Below are 19,490 nucleotides of genomic sequence, written 5' to 3'. Positions count from 1 at the left end.
AAAACACAGAAAAGGTAACAAACTTACAAGCAAAGGCTCTCCAAGGCACAAATGTAAAGAAAAACGGAGCAGAGCTTTCTGTCTGATACACGGAGAAATTCTTGCAAACTGCCATCTTTTCCTGGTTGACCTCTAACCTATGAGTCACATGAACAGAACTGACCACTGAGAAAACACATTTAATCACCGATTTTTACAATAAACCACCACAAGGGGTGCTAAAGAAAATGAATTTGAAGGCCACAGAACATGTGCCATGAAACTCCCTAGTATTAATTAGATACTACTATATAACCAAATGAGATTATAGGGAATGTCCACAGGAAAAACTTCAAAAACAGTCTTTTGTTGACATAAGAAGAACCGTTTCTGAAACAGGTTTGAGGAACATCTTGGTTGTTCCATGTCTCGTGACCCTTAGCTCCACCTTTCTGACTCTTCCATCGCTGCAAGCAAATGCCTTGGTCACAAAAGCCATGGACCATTCATAGCACTGGCTTAAGCCACTTTAAGAAGGACCACATCACCCTCCTTCAGGTTTTGTCATTCCTCTTGCCATTTGCTTTGGCTCTGAAGCATTGCCAGATATTCACGCCTCCATCTGCTCCAGAAGGTGTTGGCAAGATGCTGTACCTGCCTCCATTGTTGTCGGTGGAGGTCAGATTCCTTGAAGTGGCCTGGAGGGGGGAGGAGAGTGCAGAGTCCTTTTGAGTGAGGAGCATGGCTGGTGTTAACAAGAAATGTGAGTCTGGGTCCATTAAGATAGGTGTAAGAGGTCTTGAATTGATGATTCCTGTGACTTCCGCCATCAGGGTAGACAGCACATCATGTGTCAAATGAGAGGGGCTGGTCTGCTGCAATATGGAATCTAGTATGCATCTGGAGATACCTATCATCTGCTCCCAGGCTCCTCCCATGTGAGATGCATGAGGCAGATTGAAGACCCGTGAACAGCCCTCTTCACTAAGGTACTTCCTCACTCTGGGTTCACGGGGATCAGTCAGCAGGATTTCCAGCTCTTTACAGGCTCCTATGAAATTGGTTCCGCAATCTGAGCGAATCTGCTTAGCAGGTCCTCGCAGAGCAAAAAATCTTCTCAAGGCATTTATAAAGGTGGATGAATCCATGCAGTCAATCAGCTTGATGTGTATGGCACAAGTGCTCATACAGGTGAAGAGAATGGCCAATCTCTTGCATTGTGCCTGTCCCCTTACATATGTCTTGCGACGACTGTCCAAGGGCCAAACACATCCTGCCCAATATACATGAATGGTGGTTCAGTGCTCAGGTGATTGATGGGTAAGTCTGCCATCTTCTGCTCAGTTAAATTCCCATGAAGTTTGTTGCATTTCACACACTTGTGAAGGATGCTGTGTATACACTTCCAAACACTAACAATCCAATGCGAACAGTGGCTTCAGTGAACACACGACCCTGATGCTTGACTCAATCGTGGTAGTGTTCCATAAGCAGTTTTGTGGCATGGCTGCAGCCTGGAACAATCACAGGGAATTTCTCTTTGAAGTCCAGAGCAGCATGCTTAAGCTGGCCTCCTGCTGAGAAGGCCTCCATTGTCAAGGTAAGGGTTCAGTTTTTTCAGAGCACTGTTCCTTGGAATTTCTTTTCCACTGGCAATGCAGGCAAGCTCTTCAATGTAAGCCTTTCTCTGCATACTCTTGGTTATGACTGCTTCTGCTTGCAACAGTCCTCCTTAACTTTTCAGAGTAGCACCTTTTTTTGCCACTCTGATCTCCTCTATGACTGTATTTCTGGCTTTGTTGTACTGGATCCTATCTTCACTTCTTTTGGCCATTTGGTCATCTTTTGGCCTGACAAAGCTGCCTGAGTTTTGCTGCGAACCAGGGCTTACTGTTGTTGAAGGTACAGAAGGTTTTGGTGGGCACACACATGTCAAATGACCATGAAAGTGTTCCAAATGGCTTATGCAGCACAGTCCAAGTCTTCTAAAGACATATGAAAGTCTATGAGAGCAAAAGTCCAAGATTTAAACCATTATTTATTGCAAATCATCCCTGACTCCCTCACTTTCAAAATAAATCTTGTGCAGGCACGTTCATGTTCGGAGATGTTTATTTTTAAAATTAGAATTTAAAATATTGCTTGTTCTGAGGAATTTTATCTCATCACTTAGTCTGATTTTAAAAGAATCTAGATGAACAGTATAGCTCCACTGTAAATTTCATCCCTTGACTTCTTGCTTGCTTTCAGGATGGAGGAGGAGGCTTCAGCCAAGAGCATGGCCCAGAAGAAGATCAGGGAGTTAGAGGCCCAGATCTCTGAGCTTCAGGAAGATCTGGAGCTGGAAAAACAGGCTCGCTCCAAGGCTGAAAAAAACCGCAGGGACCTGGGAGAGGAGTTAGAGGCCCTCAAAACAGAGCTGGAGGACACTCTGGACTCTACTGCTGCACAGCAGGAACTGAGGTATAATTGGTGTCGTGGGGAGATGCTCGTTTGAAAAAAAAAATTCTATTTTAGAATGCTGTGTTTTTCCAAAGGTATGTCTTTTTTTACATTTTCTTACATGCATTTTAGATAATTTACTGAGCAAGGGATATGACATAGGTGAGGGAGTGAACAAATTTTATGAAATATATAGTTTTTATTATACTGTCCAGCACAAAAACTTCCTGTTGGCATTTACACGGGATTGTTTTTATGAAAATGATCTAAACATGTAAAAAACCTTTTTGTATATGTACAAAATAAGGATAAAGGAACAATTTTCGCCGCACAGTGGCGCAGTGGTTAGCACGGTCACCTCACAGCAAGAAAGTCCTGGGTTTGAGCCCCAGGGTAGTCCAACCTTGGGAGATCATCCCAGCTCGTCTTCTGTGTGGGGTTTGCATGTTCTCCCCGTGTCTGCATGCGTTTCCTCCGGGGGCTCCAGTTTCCTCCCACAGTCCAAAGACATGTAAGTCAGGTGAATTGGCCGTACTAAATTGTTCCTAGAAATTAATGTGTGTGTGTGTGTGTGTGTGTGTGTGTGTGTGTGTGTGTGTGTGTGTGTGTGTGTGTGGGGCGGGCTCCTATGATGGCCTGGTGGCCTGTTTATGATGGCCTGGTGGCCTGCCCAGGGTGTCTCCCCGCCTGCCGCCCAATGACTGCTGGAATAGGCTCCAGCTTCCCCGCGACCCTGAAAGCAGGATAAGCGGTTAAGTTAATGGATGGATGGATGGATGGATGGATGGATGGATGGATGGATGGATGGATGGATGGATGGATTTTCCTATATCGTTTTCTTTGTATAATAGAATAAATAATGGAATAAGTGAAAAACTACTACTACCACTACTAATACGTTTGGCTGCTTCCGTTAGGGATCGCCACAGTGGATCATCCGTTTCCATCTCTTCCTGTCCTCTGCATCTTCCCTTGTCATGCCAGCCACCTGCATGTCCTCCCTCACCACATCCATACAACTCCTCTTTGACCTTCCTCTTTTCCTTTTGCCTGGTAGCTCCATCTTCAGCATCCCTCTCCCAATATATCCAGCATCTCTCCTCCACACATGTCCAAACCATCTGAAATCTTGCCTCTCTTGCATTATCTCCAAACCAGTCATTCTGAGCTATCCCTCTAATATACTTGTTCCTAATCCTGTCATTCTTTGTCACTCCCAACAAAAGTCTTAGTATCTTCAACTGTCTTCAACATTCAACATAGCTGGTCTCATCTTGTAAACCTTCCCTTTAACTCTTGCTGGTACCCTTCTGTCACAAATCACCCCTGACACAATACTCCACCCACTCCACCCTGCCTGCACTCTCTTCTTCAGCTCTCTTCTCCACTCCACACTACTTTTAACAGTTGAACCCAAGTATTTTAACTCATCCACCTTTGTCACTTCTACTCTTTGCATCCTCACCATTCTGCTGTCTTCCCTCTCAGTCATGTATATGTATTCCATTTTGATCCTACTGATTTTCGTTCCTCTTCTCTCTGGTGCATACCTCCACCTCTCCAGGTTCTCTTCAACCTGCTCCCTACTCTCACTTACAGAGCACAATGTCATCCATGAACATCATATTCCGAGAAGACTCCTGACTGATCTCTCTGTCGACTTGTGTGTGACCATTGCGAACAAGAAAGGGCTCAGAGCCAATTAATCCTACCTCCACCTTGAACTCATCCGTCATACCTACCACACACCTCACCATTGTCACACTGCCCTCATACATATCCTGAACCACTCTTACATACTTCTCTTCCACTCCAGACTTCCTCATACAATGCCTCACCTCCTCTCAACCCTGTCATATGCTTTCTCTAAATCCAAAAGGACACAATGTAACTCCTTCTGGCCTTCTCTAGTATACTTCTTCATCAACATTCTCAAAGCACACATTGCATCTGTAGTGCTCTTTCATGGCATGAAACCATACTGCTGCTCGCTAATCATCACCTCTCTTAACCTGGCTTCCACTACTCTTTCCTATATCCTCATGCTGTGGCTGATCAACTTTATCCATCTGTAGTCGCTACAGTTCTGCACATCACCCTTATTCTTGAAATACCAGTATACTTCTTCTCCACTCCTCAGGCATCCTCTTATATTCCAAGATTATGTTAAAAAATCTAGTTAGTACTTCACTGCCGTCTCTCCTAAACACCTCCATGCCTCCACAGGTCTCGCATAGAGACCAACCGCCTTTCCACGCTTTCTTCATTCTTCATGTCTTCTTTTTTCATTCATTCTTTATAGGGGCCCTCACTTCATCCTTACCAATCCCCTGCACATCCTGATTCACTATCTCCCCATTATTCAACCTTGTCTCTCTCTCATGTTCTTCACTCATAAGCCCCTCAAAGTGCTCCTTCTGCCTTCTCAATATAGTCTCCTCGCTTGTCAACGCATTTACATCGCTATGCTTCATCACACTAACCTACTGCACATCCTTCCCAGCTCGACCCCACTGTTTAGCTAGTCGATACAAGTCCCTTTCTCCTTCCTAAGTGTTCAACCTCTCATACAACTCACCATACACCTTCACCACCTCTCTCTTCACTTTATTCCGCATCTCCTTGTTTACTTTCTTCATCTCTCTGACTATCCCAGTTCTTTGCCAACCTCTTCTTCTGTAAGCTTTCCTGTACTTCCACATTCCACCACCAAGTCTACTTGTCTCCCTTCCTCTGTCCAGATGACATGCCAAGTACCTTCCTAGCTGTTTCCCTTCATTATTTCTGTAGTGGTTGCCCAGCCATCCAGCAGCTCTTCACTACCACCCAGTGTCTGTGTTAAATCCTCCCTGAACTCCACACAACTGCCTTCCTTCTTCAGCTTCCACCATTTAATCCTTGGCTCTGCCTTCACTCTTCTTCTTCTTGATCTCCAAAATCACCCTAAAGGCCACCATCCAATGCTGCCTAGCTATGTTCTCCCCTGTTACCACCTTGCAGTCTCCAATTCCTTTCAGACTGCGCCTCCTGCATAAGATATAGTCCACCTGTGTGCATCTTCCTCCACTCATTTGTGTCATCTTGTGTCCCTCTCTCAAAATATGAACTCATCACAGCCATTTCCATCCTTTTCACAAAATCCACCACCATCTGTCCTTCCACATTCCTCTCCTTGACACCATACCCAACATCTCCTCAGCAACTCGGTTTCCTTCAGCAACATGACCCTTGAAGTCTGCTCTAATCACTACTCTCTCCTCCTTGGGTACACTCTCCACCGCTTCATCCAACTCACTCCATAAATCTTCTTTCTCTTCCATCTCACACCCAACTTGCGGAGCATATGCGCTGATAACATTCATCATCAAACTTTCGATTTCCAGCTTCATACTCATCACTCTGTTCGACACTCTCTTCACCTCCAACACACTCTTGGCATCCTCTTCCTTCAGAATTACCTCCACCCCATTTCTCTTTCCAAGTAAGTGAAAAACTATTGGAGCTTATTCACTGGTTACCATAAACATATTGGGGACAGTTAACTGGCAAGAATAGCTCATATAAACAAAAGAATGCAACATAAAAACAACAGGAAGGTGTAAATTAGTTGATATTTCTGTTCTACTACAAACAGGAGTTTGTAAGTTCCCCCCAAGAAGGCAAACCCTAATATTTTAGCTGTACAAGAAATGTATTATGTTACCTCTTTGGTTATTTTGTGTTTGTTAAAAAAAAATCATTTTTGTTTTTCCACTTGCACTCACTCCCCTCATTCCCAATCAGGGGGAAGCGTGAGACTGAGGTTGCCCAGCTTAAAAAGACTCTGGAGGAGGAGGCCAAGATCCATGAGCAGCAGATGGCTGACATGAGACACAAACACAACCAGGGCTTTGAGGAGCTCAATGAACAGTTGGAGCAAACCAAGAGGGTAGAGAATATTATATGTTCCCATACAAATATGGGACTATATTATTATTGAAATTCATTATTCAATATTTTTTCAAGTGTCATTGTTTTCACACATCATTGTTTTCCTCCATAAAATTGAAGGCCAGTGACCATTTCATATTTTATCCTGTCTGAACATTTTATGCTATGTCTGAAGAGATGGTGACTGAATTTAATGTATCCCTATTTAGGAAATGCCAAAATTACTTTAAAGTTATGTGTACTATTTTTATTACTTGTCCATTAAATATGACTGAGATATTTCAGTTGTTAAATCAGTATAGAATTAGCTTTCAATGTGTAAATGACTAAAGTTCGTAAAGTAATCTGTTTTTTTTGTGGCCTCTAAAGAACAAGGCGTCTGTGGAGAAGGCCAAGCAGGCCCTGGAGAGTGAATGGAATGAGCTTCAGATTGAGATGAAGACATTGATCCAGGGCAAAGCAGAGTCTGAACATCGCAGAAAGAAGGCTGAGGCTCAGCTACAGGAGTTGCAGGTCAAACACAGTGAGAGTGAACGGCAGAGGCAGGAACTGGCTGACAAGATGACAAAGATACAGGTATGGGATGCTATTGTTGTAGTTGTGGTTATTTTTTCTTATTGTTTAACAAACAAACAAACAAAAATATATATATATAGACACACACACATATATATATATATATATATAGTATGTATAGTGTTTTTTTCCAAAACCGTCAGTGGTGTTGTAAGTGCTCAACTAATGAGGGGCGGAATATGAACACGGATACAGGAAAAAGTTTTAATGCATTGCATTACAGGCCTGTTTCGTCCGTTTTTTGCACTTAAGGATTTTTTTTTTGAGTGTGAAACGCATGAAACAGGCCTGTACTGCAATGCATTAAAACTTTTTTCCTGTATCCGTGTTGATATCTATCTATCTATCTATCTATCTATCTATCTATCTATCTATCTATCTATCTATCTATCTATATATACACTACCGTTCAAAAGTTTGGGATCACCCAAACAATTTCGTGTTTTCCATGAAAAGTCACACTTATTCACCACCATATGTTGTGAAATGAATAGAAAATAGAGTCAAGACATTGACAAGGTTAGAAATAATGATTTGTATTTGAAATAAGATTTTTTTTACATCAAACTTTGCTTTCGTCAAAGAATCCTCCATTTGCAGCAATTACAGCATTGCAGACCTTTGGCATTCTAGCTGTTAATTTGTTGAGGTAATCTGGAGAAATTGCACCCCACGCTTCCAGAAGCAGCTCCCACAAGTTGGATTGGTTGGATGGGCACTTCTTTGAGCAGATTGAGTTTCTGGAGCATCACATTTGTGGGGTCAATTAAACGCTCAAAATGGCCAGAAAAAGAGAACTTTCATCTGAAACTCGACAGTCTATTCTTGTTCTTAGAAATGAAGGCTATTCCATGCGAGAAATTGCTAAGAAATTGAAGATTTCCTACACCGGTGTGTACTACTCCCTTCAGAGGACAGCACAAACAGGCTCTAACAGGTACTATTTAATGAAGATGCCAGTTGGGGACCTGTGAGGCGTCTGTTTCTCAAACTAGAGACTCTAATGTACTTATCTTCTTGCTCAGTTGTGCAACGCGGCCTCCCACTTCTTTTTCTACTCTGGTTAGAGCCTGTTTGTGCTGTCCTCTGAAGGGAGTAGTACACACCGGTGTAGGAAATCGTCAATTTCTTAGCAATTTCTCGCATGGAATAGCCTTCATTTCTAAGAACAAGAATAGACTGTCGAGTTTCAGATGAAAGTTCTCTTTTTCTGGCCATTTTGAGCGTTTAATTGACCCCACAAATGTGATGCTCCAGAAACTCAATCTGCTCAAAGAAGTGCCCATCCAACCAATCCAACTTGTGGGAGCTGCTTCTGGAAGCGTGGGGTGCAATTTCTCCAGATTACCTCAACAAATTAACAGCTAGAATGCCAAAGGTCTGCAATGCTGTAATTGCTGCAAATGGAGGATTCTTTGACGAAAGCAAAGTTTGATGTAAAAAAAATCTTATTTCAAATACAAATCATTATTTCTAACCTTGTCAATGTCTTGACTCTATTTTCTATTCATTTCACAACATATGGTGGTGAATAAGTGTGACTTTTCATGGAAAACACAAAATTGTTTGGGTGATCCCAAACTTTTGAACGGTAGTGTATATATATATATATATATATAAATATGGAGAGCTGATGATTGCTTATAGCATGAAACAGGCTTGTACTGTCTCATAGAGAATTTACTTGGCTAACTGGATTGTTTTGTCCCTTGTTTGTTGGGCACTATCCCTACCATTGTGTTTCTTTTAACAAAGTTATATACAGATGTAGGAAAAATTTGTTGTAATACATAGCAGTAACAGCCTGTTTCCTGCATCACGCACTTGTCAGCTGGTAATGAGTGCGCAACGCGCACGAAACAAGCTTGTACTGTTATGTATTAAAAGTTTTTTTCCTAAATCTGTATTAATATATATATATATATACATACACACACACACACACACATACGTACATATACATATACAGATACATACATACATACATATATATATTAACACGGATATAGGAAAAAAGATTTTAATGCATAGCAGTACAGGCAAGTTTTGTGCATCTCGCACTCATCAGCTGCTAATGTTGTTTTCACAAAGAATCATACAGTTACATTGCCCAGTGTCACGTCCCTAGTTTCGGTTGGACAGCGACCAAACACAGATGGGGAAACAGTCAAATTATAACAACCAATGGGGTAGGTACTTATGATGCACAGCAACCAATGGAGGGGTAGAAAACATTACAACCAATGGGACTGGGGTTTGTTTTGAAAAGCATTTAAGGGCCAGGGCACTGGTGAAATGGTGTACATTAAAAATAAAACAAGGTAACTTATGGGAATTATATATTGGGGTGGTGTTGGGGCACAGTTGGGAGGACAGGTAGTTAAAAAAAACATGTTTAAAAAACCCATATTTAAAATAGCACATTTAAAAAAAAACGTTAAAAAAAGCTAATAAATACCATATGTGTATCATCTGATTGGTTGCTGTCCAACTGAAAATAGGGGCGTGACACTGGGCAACGTAACTGTATGATTCTTTGCGGAAAAAAACATTAGCAGCTGGTGAGTGCGAGACGCACAAACAGGTCTGTACTGCTATGCATTAAAGTCTTTTTTCCTGTATCCGTGTTGATATTCCGCTCCTCATTAGTTGAGCATTCAACACCACTGACGGTTTCAAAAAAAAACGCTATATATATATATATATATATATACACTTTCAGCTGCTCCCATTAGGGGTCACCACAACAGATCATTCATTTCCATGTCTTCCTGTCCTCTGCATCTTCCGCTGTCATCAGGAATCAATAACAATTTATTGTCATTTCTTTCATGTACTTGTGTACACAAGAGAAACAAAGTTCTGTTTCTCCTCCAGCCCACAGCAGTGTGACACAAAAGACAAAAACACATCCCAAATTTCCCAAAGACGACACCACCAAAAGCATAAAAAACAGAGAGAAAAAAAACACAAACATTTAACAACACAGTCCACTCAATGCAACTCAGTCCAAAAATTCCACTGTCCAAGGAACGAATGCCAGCCAGAATGACTGTCAGAACTGCTGGTCTGCATGGGCTTGAAGTTAGCTTAGCCTGCCTCACTCCCATATCCTGTCAGACCGCCCTCGGTGTTTCCTCCTTGGTCGCAGCTCCAGCAGGGCCATGGTCCCTGGGCCCACTGGACGCAGCAGACCAGGCTCCCCCAGCTGATCCAGCGCCAGCTCTCCGAGCCAGACACCTTCAACACACCTCCCGCACTACACACGATGACTCTAAAACATAGTCAATGCTAGGTGAGGCCGCTTCCAGATGGCCCTAGGTGTTATTGGAACTGCTGGTCTGCATGGGCTAGCAGTTAGCTTACCCTGCCCCACTTCCGCATCCTGTCAGACCACCCTTGGTGTTACATCTTTGGGTGCAGCTCCAGTCAGGGCTGTGGACCCTGGGCCAACAGGACGCATCAGACTGAGGTCTTCCAGCCGATCCAGTGCCAGCTCTCCCAGCCATCAAATTAAGACAAAACAAACTTAGACGCAGACGTGGACAAAGGCACTGCATGGACGGTATTGGGTGAGGTCGCCACAAATGTGAATTTGTGCTGCCATCTCCCCATACCAGTACTGGGTGAGGCCGCTGCAAACGTGAATTCGTGCTGCCATCTATGCCATGGCAGCCACCTGCAATACCTCCCTCATCCCCTCCTCTTTGGCCTTCCTCTTTTCCTCTTGCCTGGCCGCTCCATCTTCAGCATCTTTCTCCTAATATACCCAGCATCTCTCCTCCGCACATGTCCAAACCATCTCAATCTTGCCTTTCTTGCTTTGTCTCCAAACCGTCTAACCTGAGCTGTCCCTCTAATATACTAGTTCCTAATCCTGCCCTCCTTCGTCATCTTTAACTCTGCCACCTCGCACTCCACCTCCTGTCATTTTGTAATTGCCACCGTCTCCAAACCATACAACATAGCTGGTCTCACTACCATCTTGTAAACCTTTCCTTTAAATATTGCTGGTACCCTTTTATCACAAATCGCTCCTGACACTCTTCTCACCTACTCCAACCTGCCTGCACTCTCTTCTACACCTCTTTTCTGCACTCCCCATTACTTTGAACAGTTGATGCCAAGTATTTTAACTCATCCATTTGTCACCTCTACTTGCATCCTCACCATTCTGCTGTCCTCCCTCTTGTTCACGCATATGTATTTCGTCTTGCTCCTACTGACTTGCATTCCTCTTCTCTCTAGTGCATACCTCCACCTCTCCAGGCTCTCCTAAACCTGCTCCCTAGTCTCGCTAATCACAATGTCATCCGCAGACATCATAGTCCATGGACACTCCTGCCTAATCTCGTCCGTCAACCTGTCTATCACCATTACAAACATGAAAAGGCTCAGAGCCGATCCTTGATGAAATCCCACCTCCACCTTGAACCCATCCATCATTCCTACCTTACACCTCACCACTGTCACATTGCCCTCATACATATCCTGCACCACTCTTACATACTTCTCTGCCACTCGTGACTTCCTCATACAGTGCCACACCTCCTCTCTCAACACCCTGTCATATGCTTTCTCTATACATCTCCATCAACATAAAAACAATCATTGCATCTGTGGTGCTATTTCATTTCATGAAACCATACAGCTGTTCACTAATCATCACCTCTCCTCTTAACCTAGCTTTCAGTACTCTTTCCCATATCTTCAGGCTGTGGCTAATGAACTTTATACCTCTGTAGTTTCTACAGCTCTGCACATCACCTTTATTCTTGAAAACCGGTACTAGTATGCCTCTTCACACCTCAGGCATCCTCCCACTTCCCAAGTTTTTGTGAAACAATCTAGTTAAAAACTACACTGCCATCTCTTCTAAACACCTCCATGCCTCCACGGGTATGTCATGTGGCCCAACCGCCTTTCCACTATTCATCCTCTTCATAGCTGCCCTCACTTTCCTCCTAATCCACAGCACTTCCTGATTCACTCACTATCCCCACATTAGCCAACCTTCTCTCTCTCTCTCTCTCTCTCTCATCTTCTTTGTTAATCAGCCCATCGAAGTACTCCTTCCATCTTCTCAACACACTCTCCTTGCTTGTCAACACATTTACATCTCTATCCTTCATCACCCTAACCTGCTGCACATCCTTCCCAGTGTGGTCCGTCTGTCTAGCGAAGCGGTTACATGTCCTTTTCTCTTTTCTTAGTGTCCAACCTCTCATACAACCTGCCATACACATTTTCCTTTGCCTTTTCCACCACTCTCTTTGCCGTACACCGCATCTCCTTGTACTCCTGTCTGCTTTCTTCAACCTTCTGACTGTCCCACATCTTCTTCGCCAACCTCTTCCTCTGTATACTTTCCTGTACTTCCTCTTTCCACCACCGAGTTTCCTTGTCTTCCTTCTTCTGTCCAGATGACATGCCAAGTACCTTCCTAGCTGTCTCCCTCACTATTTCTGCAGTGGTCGCCCAACAATCCGGCAACTCTTCACTGCCCCAGTGCCTGTCTTAACTTCTCCCTGAACTCCACACAACTGTTTTCCCTTTTCAGTTTCCACCATTTGATCCTTGGCTCTGCATTCACTCTCTTCCTCTTCTTGATCTCCAAAGTCATCCTACAGACCACCATCCAATATGTTCTCCCCTATCACCACCTTGCAGTCTCCAATCCCTTTCAGATCGGGCCTCCTGCATAAGATATAGTCCACCTGTGTGCATTTTTATCCACTCTTATACATCATCCTCTGTCCCTCCCTCTTTTTGAAATATGTATTCACCACAGCCATTTCCATCCTTTTTGCAAAATCTACCACCATCTGTCCCTTCACATTCCTCTGCTTGACACCATACTTGCCATACTTGACACCATCAACTCCATTCCCTTCACCAACATGCCTATTGAAGTCCATTCTAATTACCACGCTCTCCTCCTTGGTTACACTCTCCACTACTTCATCCAACTCACTCCAAAATTATTCTTTCTCATCCATTTCACACCCAACTTTCAGGGTACATGCGCTGATAACATTAATCATCACACCTTTGATTTCCAGCTTCATTCTCATCACTTTGTCTGACACTCTGTTCACCTCCAACACACTGTTAACATACTCTTCCTTCAGAATTACCCCTACCCCATTTCTCCTCCCATCCACACCATGGTAAAAGAGTTTGAACCCACATCCAATACTCCTGGCTTCATCCTCCTTCCATCTGGTCTCTTGCACACAGTATATTTACCTTCCTTCTCTCCATCATGTTGGCCAGCTTTCTCCCTTCACCAGTCATGATGCCAACATTCAAAGTTCTGACTCCCATCTCCACACTCTTACCCTTTTCTCCTCTCCCGCTGCATCTGGACATGCCTTCCACCTCTCCTTCTCCTTCGCCCAATAGTAGCATAGTTTCCACCGGTACCCTGCTGGCCAACAGTACCGGTGGTGGTCATTTGTAACCCGGGCCTAAACCGAACCAGTATGGAAATCTGATTTATGATCCACATATTTGATTTGGCAAAGGTTTTATGCTAGATGCTGTTCTTGATGCAACCCTTCCCATTTCTCCAGGCTTGGGTACAGCACTAAGAATACACTGGCTTGTGTGTCCTCAGTAGCTGGGTTAATAATAATAATGATAATAAACATAATAAACGGTCACTGAGAACAATATTGTCACCATCCTGTGGGACATGCCCATCCACACTGACAGAGAAATAAAAGCCAACAAGCCTGACGTTATTATCAAGGACAGGAAGGATAAGAGGTGCATGCTCATCGACATGCCAATACCATCTGGAAAAAAAAAAACACAGTGAAAGTCACAGAGAAGCTGACCAAGTACAAAGACCTGGAGATTGAATTCAACAGGATGTAGAGTATGAGGACCGAAGCAACACCTGTGGTCATCAGAGCTCTAGGACTGATGAAGAAGGGAATGGAAAAGTTCACCAACCATATCCCAGGCAACATCAACATCCATGCAGTCCAGAAGATCGCCCTACTTGGAACAGCCCACATATTAGGATGAGTACTGTCAGTCAAGTGACATCTGCCCTATAGTGCCTCAGGTCAATAGTTTGGACCCAGCTCCACAGGATGTAAAACAGGAAACACAAAAGAAATAATAATAATAATTGTAATGCATTTCATTTATGGGCACCTTTCAGGGCACTCAAAAACACCTTGCAAAACTAAGTTACAAACGCACAGCACTGTATCAGTCATCATAATATCAAACAAAGCAGGGGTATACAATATTAAGTTAATACAAGAGATAGGTATAAAATCATCATCACTGCAAAACTCAATGTGGGTGTAACCATTGGAGTTAGGATCAGAGAATATGCCAATTTGAAAAGGTGTGGCTTAGATGGGATTTGAAGGTGGAAAGTGGATCAATGTTGTGAATGTCTTGTGGGAGAAAGTTCCAGAGGTGGGGGTAGTCAAGCGGGCAGATGGTGTAGTGAGTTGGATAGCAGAAGATCTGAGTTTATGGGTGGGTGTGTTGATATGAAGGCGTGAAGAAATATAGAAAGGTGCTGGGTTATTAAGGGCATTAAAGATGAAAAGCAGATCTTGAACTTGATATAGCCTTTAATAGGGAGCCAGTGAAGTTGCTGAAAAATAGGAGTGATATGATCTATGGAAGGAATTCTGGTAATGATATTAGCAGCTGAATTATGGACCAATTGAAGTTTATTAAGACACTTGAGAGGAAGACAAAAGAGAAGAGAATTGCAGTAGTCAATGTGGGATGTAATCAGGGTGTGAATGAGAATGGTGGTGCTGTTAAGTGTAAGCAACGGGTGAAGATGATTAATGTTGTGTAGGTGGAAGTATGCAGAGCAAGTAACATTGTTGGCGTGTGCTTCAAAAGATAATGTGCTGTCCAATGTGACAACCTAGACTCTTAAACTGAGGGTGAGGAGGAACTCTAGAGTTGTCTATAGTCAGTGAAAAAACTATCGGGTTTAGCCAGAGTAGATTTAGTACCTACGAGGAACTCCGCGGTTTTATCACTATTACGTTTGGGGAAGTTGTATGAGAACCAGTATTTAATTTGTGGTAAGCAGTCAGAAAGGGAAGTGGGCTGGCAGGTGGAACTAGGCTTAGTGGATAGATAGAGCTGGGTATCATCTGCTTAGCAGTGAAATATAATGCCAAATTTCCTGTGGCCAAGAGGTAAAGGGTAAATAATAATTACGAGGGGGCCCAAAACATAGCCCCAAGGAACACCAGTAGTAACAGGAAATTAAGTTTAAATATCCTGTGGACTGTGCAAGGACTATGATCTCAAATATTTAAGCTGGACAAACTGAGTGTGGCCAGAGAGATATGACCTAAACCAGGAAAGAGAGGGGCCAATGGAAGCTAATTTCTCTAGGAGATGTTATGTGAGATGGTGTCAAAGGTGGCACTCAGATCAAGAAGAACGAGTATTGTTAAGAGCCCAGAGTCAGCTGCCATCAACAGGTCATTAGTAATTTTCACCAAGGCTGTCTCTATACTGTGATAGGAGCTAAAACCAGACTGAAATTGTTCAAACTGATTGCTGTCAGTCAAGTGAGCATGTACCAGAAATGCAACTGTTCAACAACAACTGCAACTGTGGGGGAAAAAAATGGGGAACATAGAAGGGTGAATAAGGTGAACTGTATGTTGTATTGTTTGAAGAGGTCAATTGGTGGTGAATATTTTCAATTTTAGCATTAAAAAAGGTCATGAAGGTGTTACATTGAGCAGTTGAACACAGGTGAGGTGCAAGAGTGTCCGGTGGCTGTAAAATGTTGTTTTCCATGGAAAGCAGGGCTCTTGTGTTCCCCTTGCCTGATCTGATTAAATTTGCATAATAGGATGATTTTGCTGTGGAAAGAGACTCCTTATAATGAAGTATGTGGTTGTCATACATGTCTTTATAAACAAGGTGAGTTTTCACATAAAGGCATTCCAGGCAACAGCCTTTCGCTTTAAGCTGGCGTAATTCAGGTTTAAAACCAAAGGCCAGAGTGGGTGAAGAAAACAGACTGGGGTTTTAAAGGAGCAAGACCATTTAAAAGACTATAAAGTCCATTGTTGTAATGAGAGACCAGTTCGTCTGGGGTAGATAAATTGTCTTTGCTGGGGAAATTACCAATTCCACTAGAAAAAGCAGATAAACCAATATTCTTAATGTTATGGAATGAGATGGAATATAACAAATTTGTTTTGGATAATATTAAGTTAACACTGAAAGACACTTACTTGTGGTCTGAAATGGGCAAATCACATGCATTACAGTTAGGAGGAGTTACACCATGATTGGTGTACTACCTGCCCACCAGTAAGAACCATTTGGGGAGGGGGATCCCTCCATCTGGGGTGATTCAAGACAAGAAAAGCTGAATTCTTGATGCAACACTGTTTGACCAAATTGTGACATTGCCTCCTATGTTGCCTCCTCCCATCCATCAATCCATCCATCCATCCATTTGCCTTCCTCGCTGAATCAGTCCTGTATAAATCAGTTGTTTCATCAGCATCGTGGTTTTCATTTTAGACCAAAAAGTGGGTGAAAATGAATGCAAGCTGGGTGACCAACTACTTAGTTTTGACTAAAGCACATACCTATCAAGCACATGAATGTACTGCAAATGTTTGTTTGAGTTATGGTAACTTTACTTTAGAGGACAATGTTTGTGAGAGTCTTTAAAGATGGATGCACTTTCTACATAATGGAAGTAAGGATGGACCAGTTAGGTGGAAAAATTAAAATGGTTCTAATAATTTGGTTCTTTTTATCTAATTTTTAGTCCGAGCTGGACAATGTCAACAGCCTCCTTAGTGAGGCTGACAGTAAGAGCATCAAAGCCAACAAGGACTACTCCTCTGTCGAGTCTCAGCTACAGGATACACAGGTAAACACACACACACACACACACACACACACACAAATGGAATCATTTGTGCCTACACTTGCTCTACCATTCTCCTGTCTAGCACTCATTCATTCACACTCTTGTTTGTGCAATGAAAACAAAACAAGACACATTATTATTATTATTATTATTATTATAGCCCAACTTAGTTTAAAGACATTTAAGCCTACAAAGAGCATTATCATGCAGCTTAACTGTTCCAGTCATTAGATGCAGTCTAGTCTAGTCAGCATCTGCTATTCTTGATTCCAGGAGTTGCTCCAGGAGGAGACCCGTCAGAAGCTCTCCCTCTCCACCCGCCTGAGGCAGATGGAGGTTGAGCAGAACAACTTGAGGGAGATGCTGGAAGAAGAGGAGGAGAGCAAGAAGAATGTGGAGAAGCAGGTCTACACCCTGCAGTCTCAGGTGGGTTACCCTCTCTGCTTACACACCAAGGCACCAAGGTTCACTTGAACAAAGGCCTTGACTTTGCTGTAAAGTACGCTTGTGTTGCTATCCATCCATCCATCCATCCCAGTTTTCCTTTTTTATATAGAATCACTCCTTTGTAGTTGACTCAGCCCATTTTTTTCTTTCTTTATTCTTAACAGTAGAATGAACAAGGCCATCATTTTGATGGTTTTGGGTTTTCAAAGTTTAATAACTTTGGGGGGGGAGACACAGACCTGCCACTCCCTGAGTGCCCCTAAAATTGTAAATATTTGCATTAAAATTAATTTTAGATCAATTGCACAGAAAAAGTTATGATAAATTCTACCTAAAACTACCATGAGCCATCAAAAAGATGGCTCATAATTTGTGTCTCATCGTGTGCGTCATGTCACTATTTATGACGTGTGTTGGTTGCATCATGTCCTTTGTTGAAGTTCATTACTCTTTCCTTGAAACACACTAGCATTCTCCAGTGCAGAGAAATGGTCTAAACTTGATTTTTGATAGTTGCCAGCGTGTCTGGTTTCAGATGCCGTTCCAGACACACCATGGCTACCACCGAGGCATTGCAGTATTTACAGGCGTTGGACAGCAGCCATTTTAAATTGTTTGAAAAACAGTATAATAGTTGTTAAAATGTTAATTTTGGTGTCAGTCGTTTCCTAACAGACATACTAATATATACAATGCATTAGTATCTCAAGTGGGTATTTATCCTGACAGAATGTAGAGTTTAAAAACCAGCGGTCATTGTGATCGCCCATGGTCATTTTAGGCAGGACTGAAATCCCAGTCATCCTAGTGTTAAGGATTTAATGACTCACCATTCTGCCATCTTTTTCCTTTATTCTTCTTCTATATTTCTTGCTCAGCATGTAGAGGAAAAACTGTTTGCTTTTGTTTTTTATTTGACTGAAATACCAGCTCTTTTTGCCGTGAGTAGCAAGGTCTGATCTGAATATAGGTGAAGAATACAGTTTTTTGTTTATTTATTCCTATGAAAGCCAACATGTGATCTTAAATCTTCAGTATTCTCAGAAGCATAACATACATGTCACTAGCACTCAGGAAGTCAGCATTTCCCAGAAAAGACTCTTTTCAATATCCTCAACCTATCTTTTTTCTAAACATTTTTGCAAGCCAAGAAAAAAATCCTCATTGTGTTAGCCCTCATTGTGTCATGAGCTACATTCACTCAACCTACCTGCAATAATACACCCCCACCTCAAACCCTACACTTCTGTTCTTCAGCTGGCAGATATGAGGAAGAAAATGGAGCAGGAGGCCTCTTCCCTGGAGGGAGCAGAGGAGAGCCGTAAGCGTCTCCAGCGGGAGCTCGACAGTGTGACCCAGCAGCTAGAGGAGAAGACCTCAGCCTATGACAAACTGGACAAGACAAAAAACCGTCTGCAGCAGGAGCTGGATGACCTCATTGTGGACCAGGATCACCTTAGGCAGATTGTCTCCAACCTAGAGCGGAAGCAAAAGAAGTTTGACCAGGTACGATGCCGCTGAGCTTTTGTATCCCCTACAAGTGTTAAGTGGAAATGGGGTAGTGTTGGACAAAAATGAATGAACTAATACCTATGAACGATCTTTTTAGTGTTCAAGTTGTGCTGAGGCAACTCGACAATGTATTGAACTCTCATGAGTTGAACATATTTGGAGTAAAAATTAAACACTATCCCTGCCTACTTGCATGACTTTACTCGAAGATTAATCAAACTAAACATGAGCCCATGGTTCATTTGACATGATAAGCTTGCCTCGAAACATTGAAAGTAAAAAGCCAGAACTGCTGCCTTGCCTCTCTAGGAAATGTTTTACAAAGTGTGAAACTTAGGTATTATCGTAGGCCTGGTTGATAATATATGCATGTAAAAGCTTTTTCTTCAGCAAGTTTTATTGTTCTTATTAGGCTATTTTGTACTCATAGATGAAAATGTATCCATCCATCCATTATCCAAACTGCTTATCCTGCTCAGGGTCGCAGGGATGCTGGAGCCTATTCCAACAGTCATTGGGTGGCAGGCGGGGAGACACCCTGGACAGGCCGCCAGCCCATCACAGGGCAGACACACCGGCTGTACTTAATTGTCCCTAGGTGTAAAGTATTTATAAAGATGGTTATTTATATTTGACCAAAGGAAACAACCCTACAGATTTGAAATGGAGGATGCGATTAAAATTAAAATCAAAATACCTAATG

General features: G+C 42.6%; 1 protein-coding gene across 2 annotated transcripts in view; it reads left to right on the top strand.

Moving 5' to 3' along the window:
* The window catches only part of LOC130112542 (myosin-9-like), a 204,522-nt gene that overhangs the window by 85,344 nt on the left and 99,688 nt on the right, over positions 1 to 19,490 (top strand). For both annotated transcript variants that reach the window (XM_056279957.1, XM_056279956.1), the window contains 6 exons: positions 2,230 to 2,442; positions 6,205 to 6,349; positions 6,721 to 6,927; positions 16,724 to 16,828; positions 17,102 to 17,254; positions 18,533 to 18,781. In XM_056279957.1, coding sequence (XP_056135932.1) covers positions 2,230 to 2,442; positions 6,205 to 6,349; positions 6,721 to 6,927; positions 16,724 to 16,828; positions 17,102 to 17,254; positions 18,533 to 18,781 — 1,072 coding nt within the window. The remainder of the gene's footprint in view (positions 1 to 2,229; positions 2,443 to 6,204; positions 6,350 to 6,720; positions 6,928 to 16,723; positions 16,829 to 17,101; positions 17,255 to 18,532; positions 18,782 to 19,490) is intronic.

The sequence above is a fragment of the Lampris incognitus genome, chromosome 5 (genome assembly GCF_029633865.1).
Source record: "Lampris incognitus isolate fLamInc1 chromosome 5, fLamInc1.hap2, whole genome shotgun sequence".
NCBI classification, from domain to species: Eukaryota; Metazoa; Chordata; class Actinopteri; order Lampriformes; family Lampridae; genus Lampris; species Lampris incognitus.
This window is presented reverse-complemented; position numbering and strand designations above follow the sequence as displayed.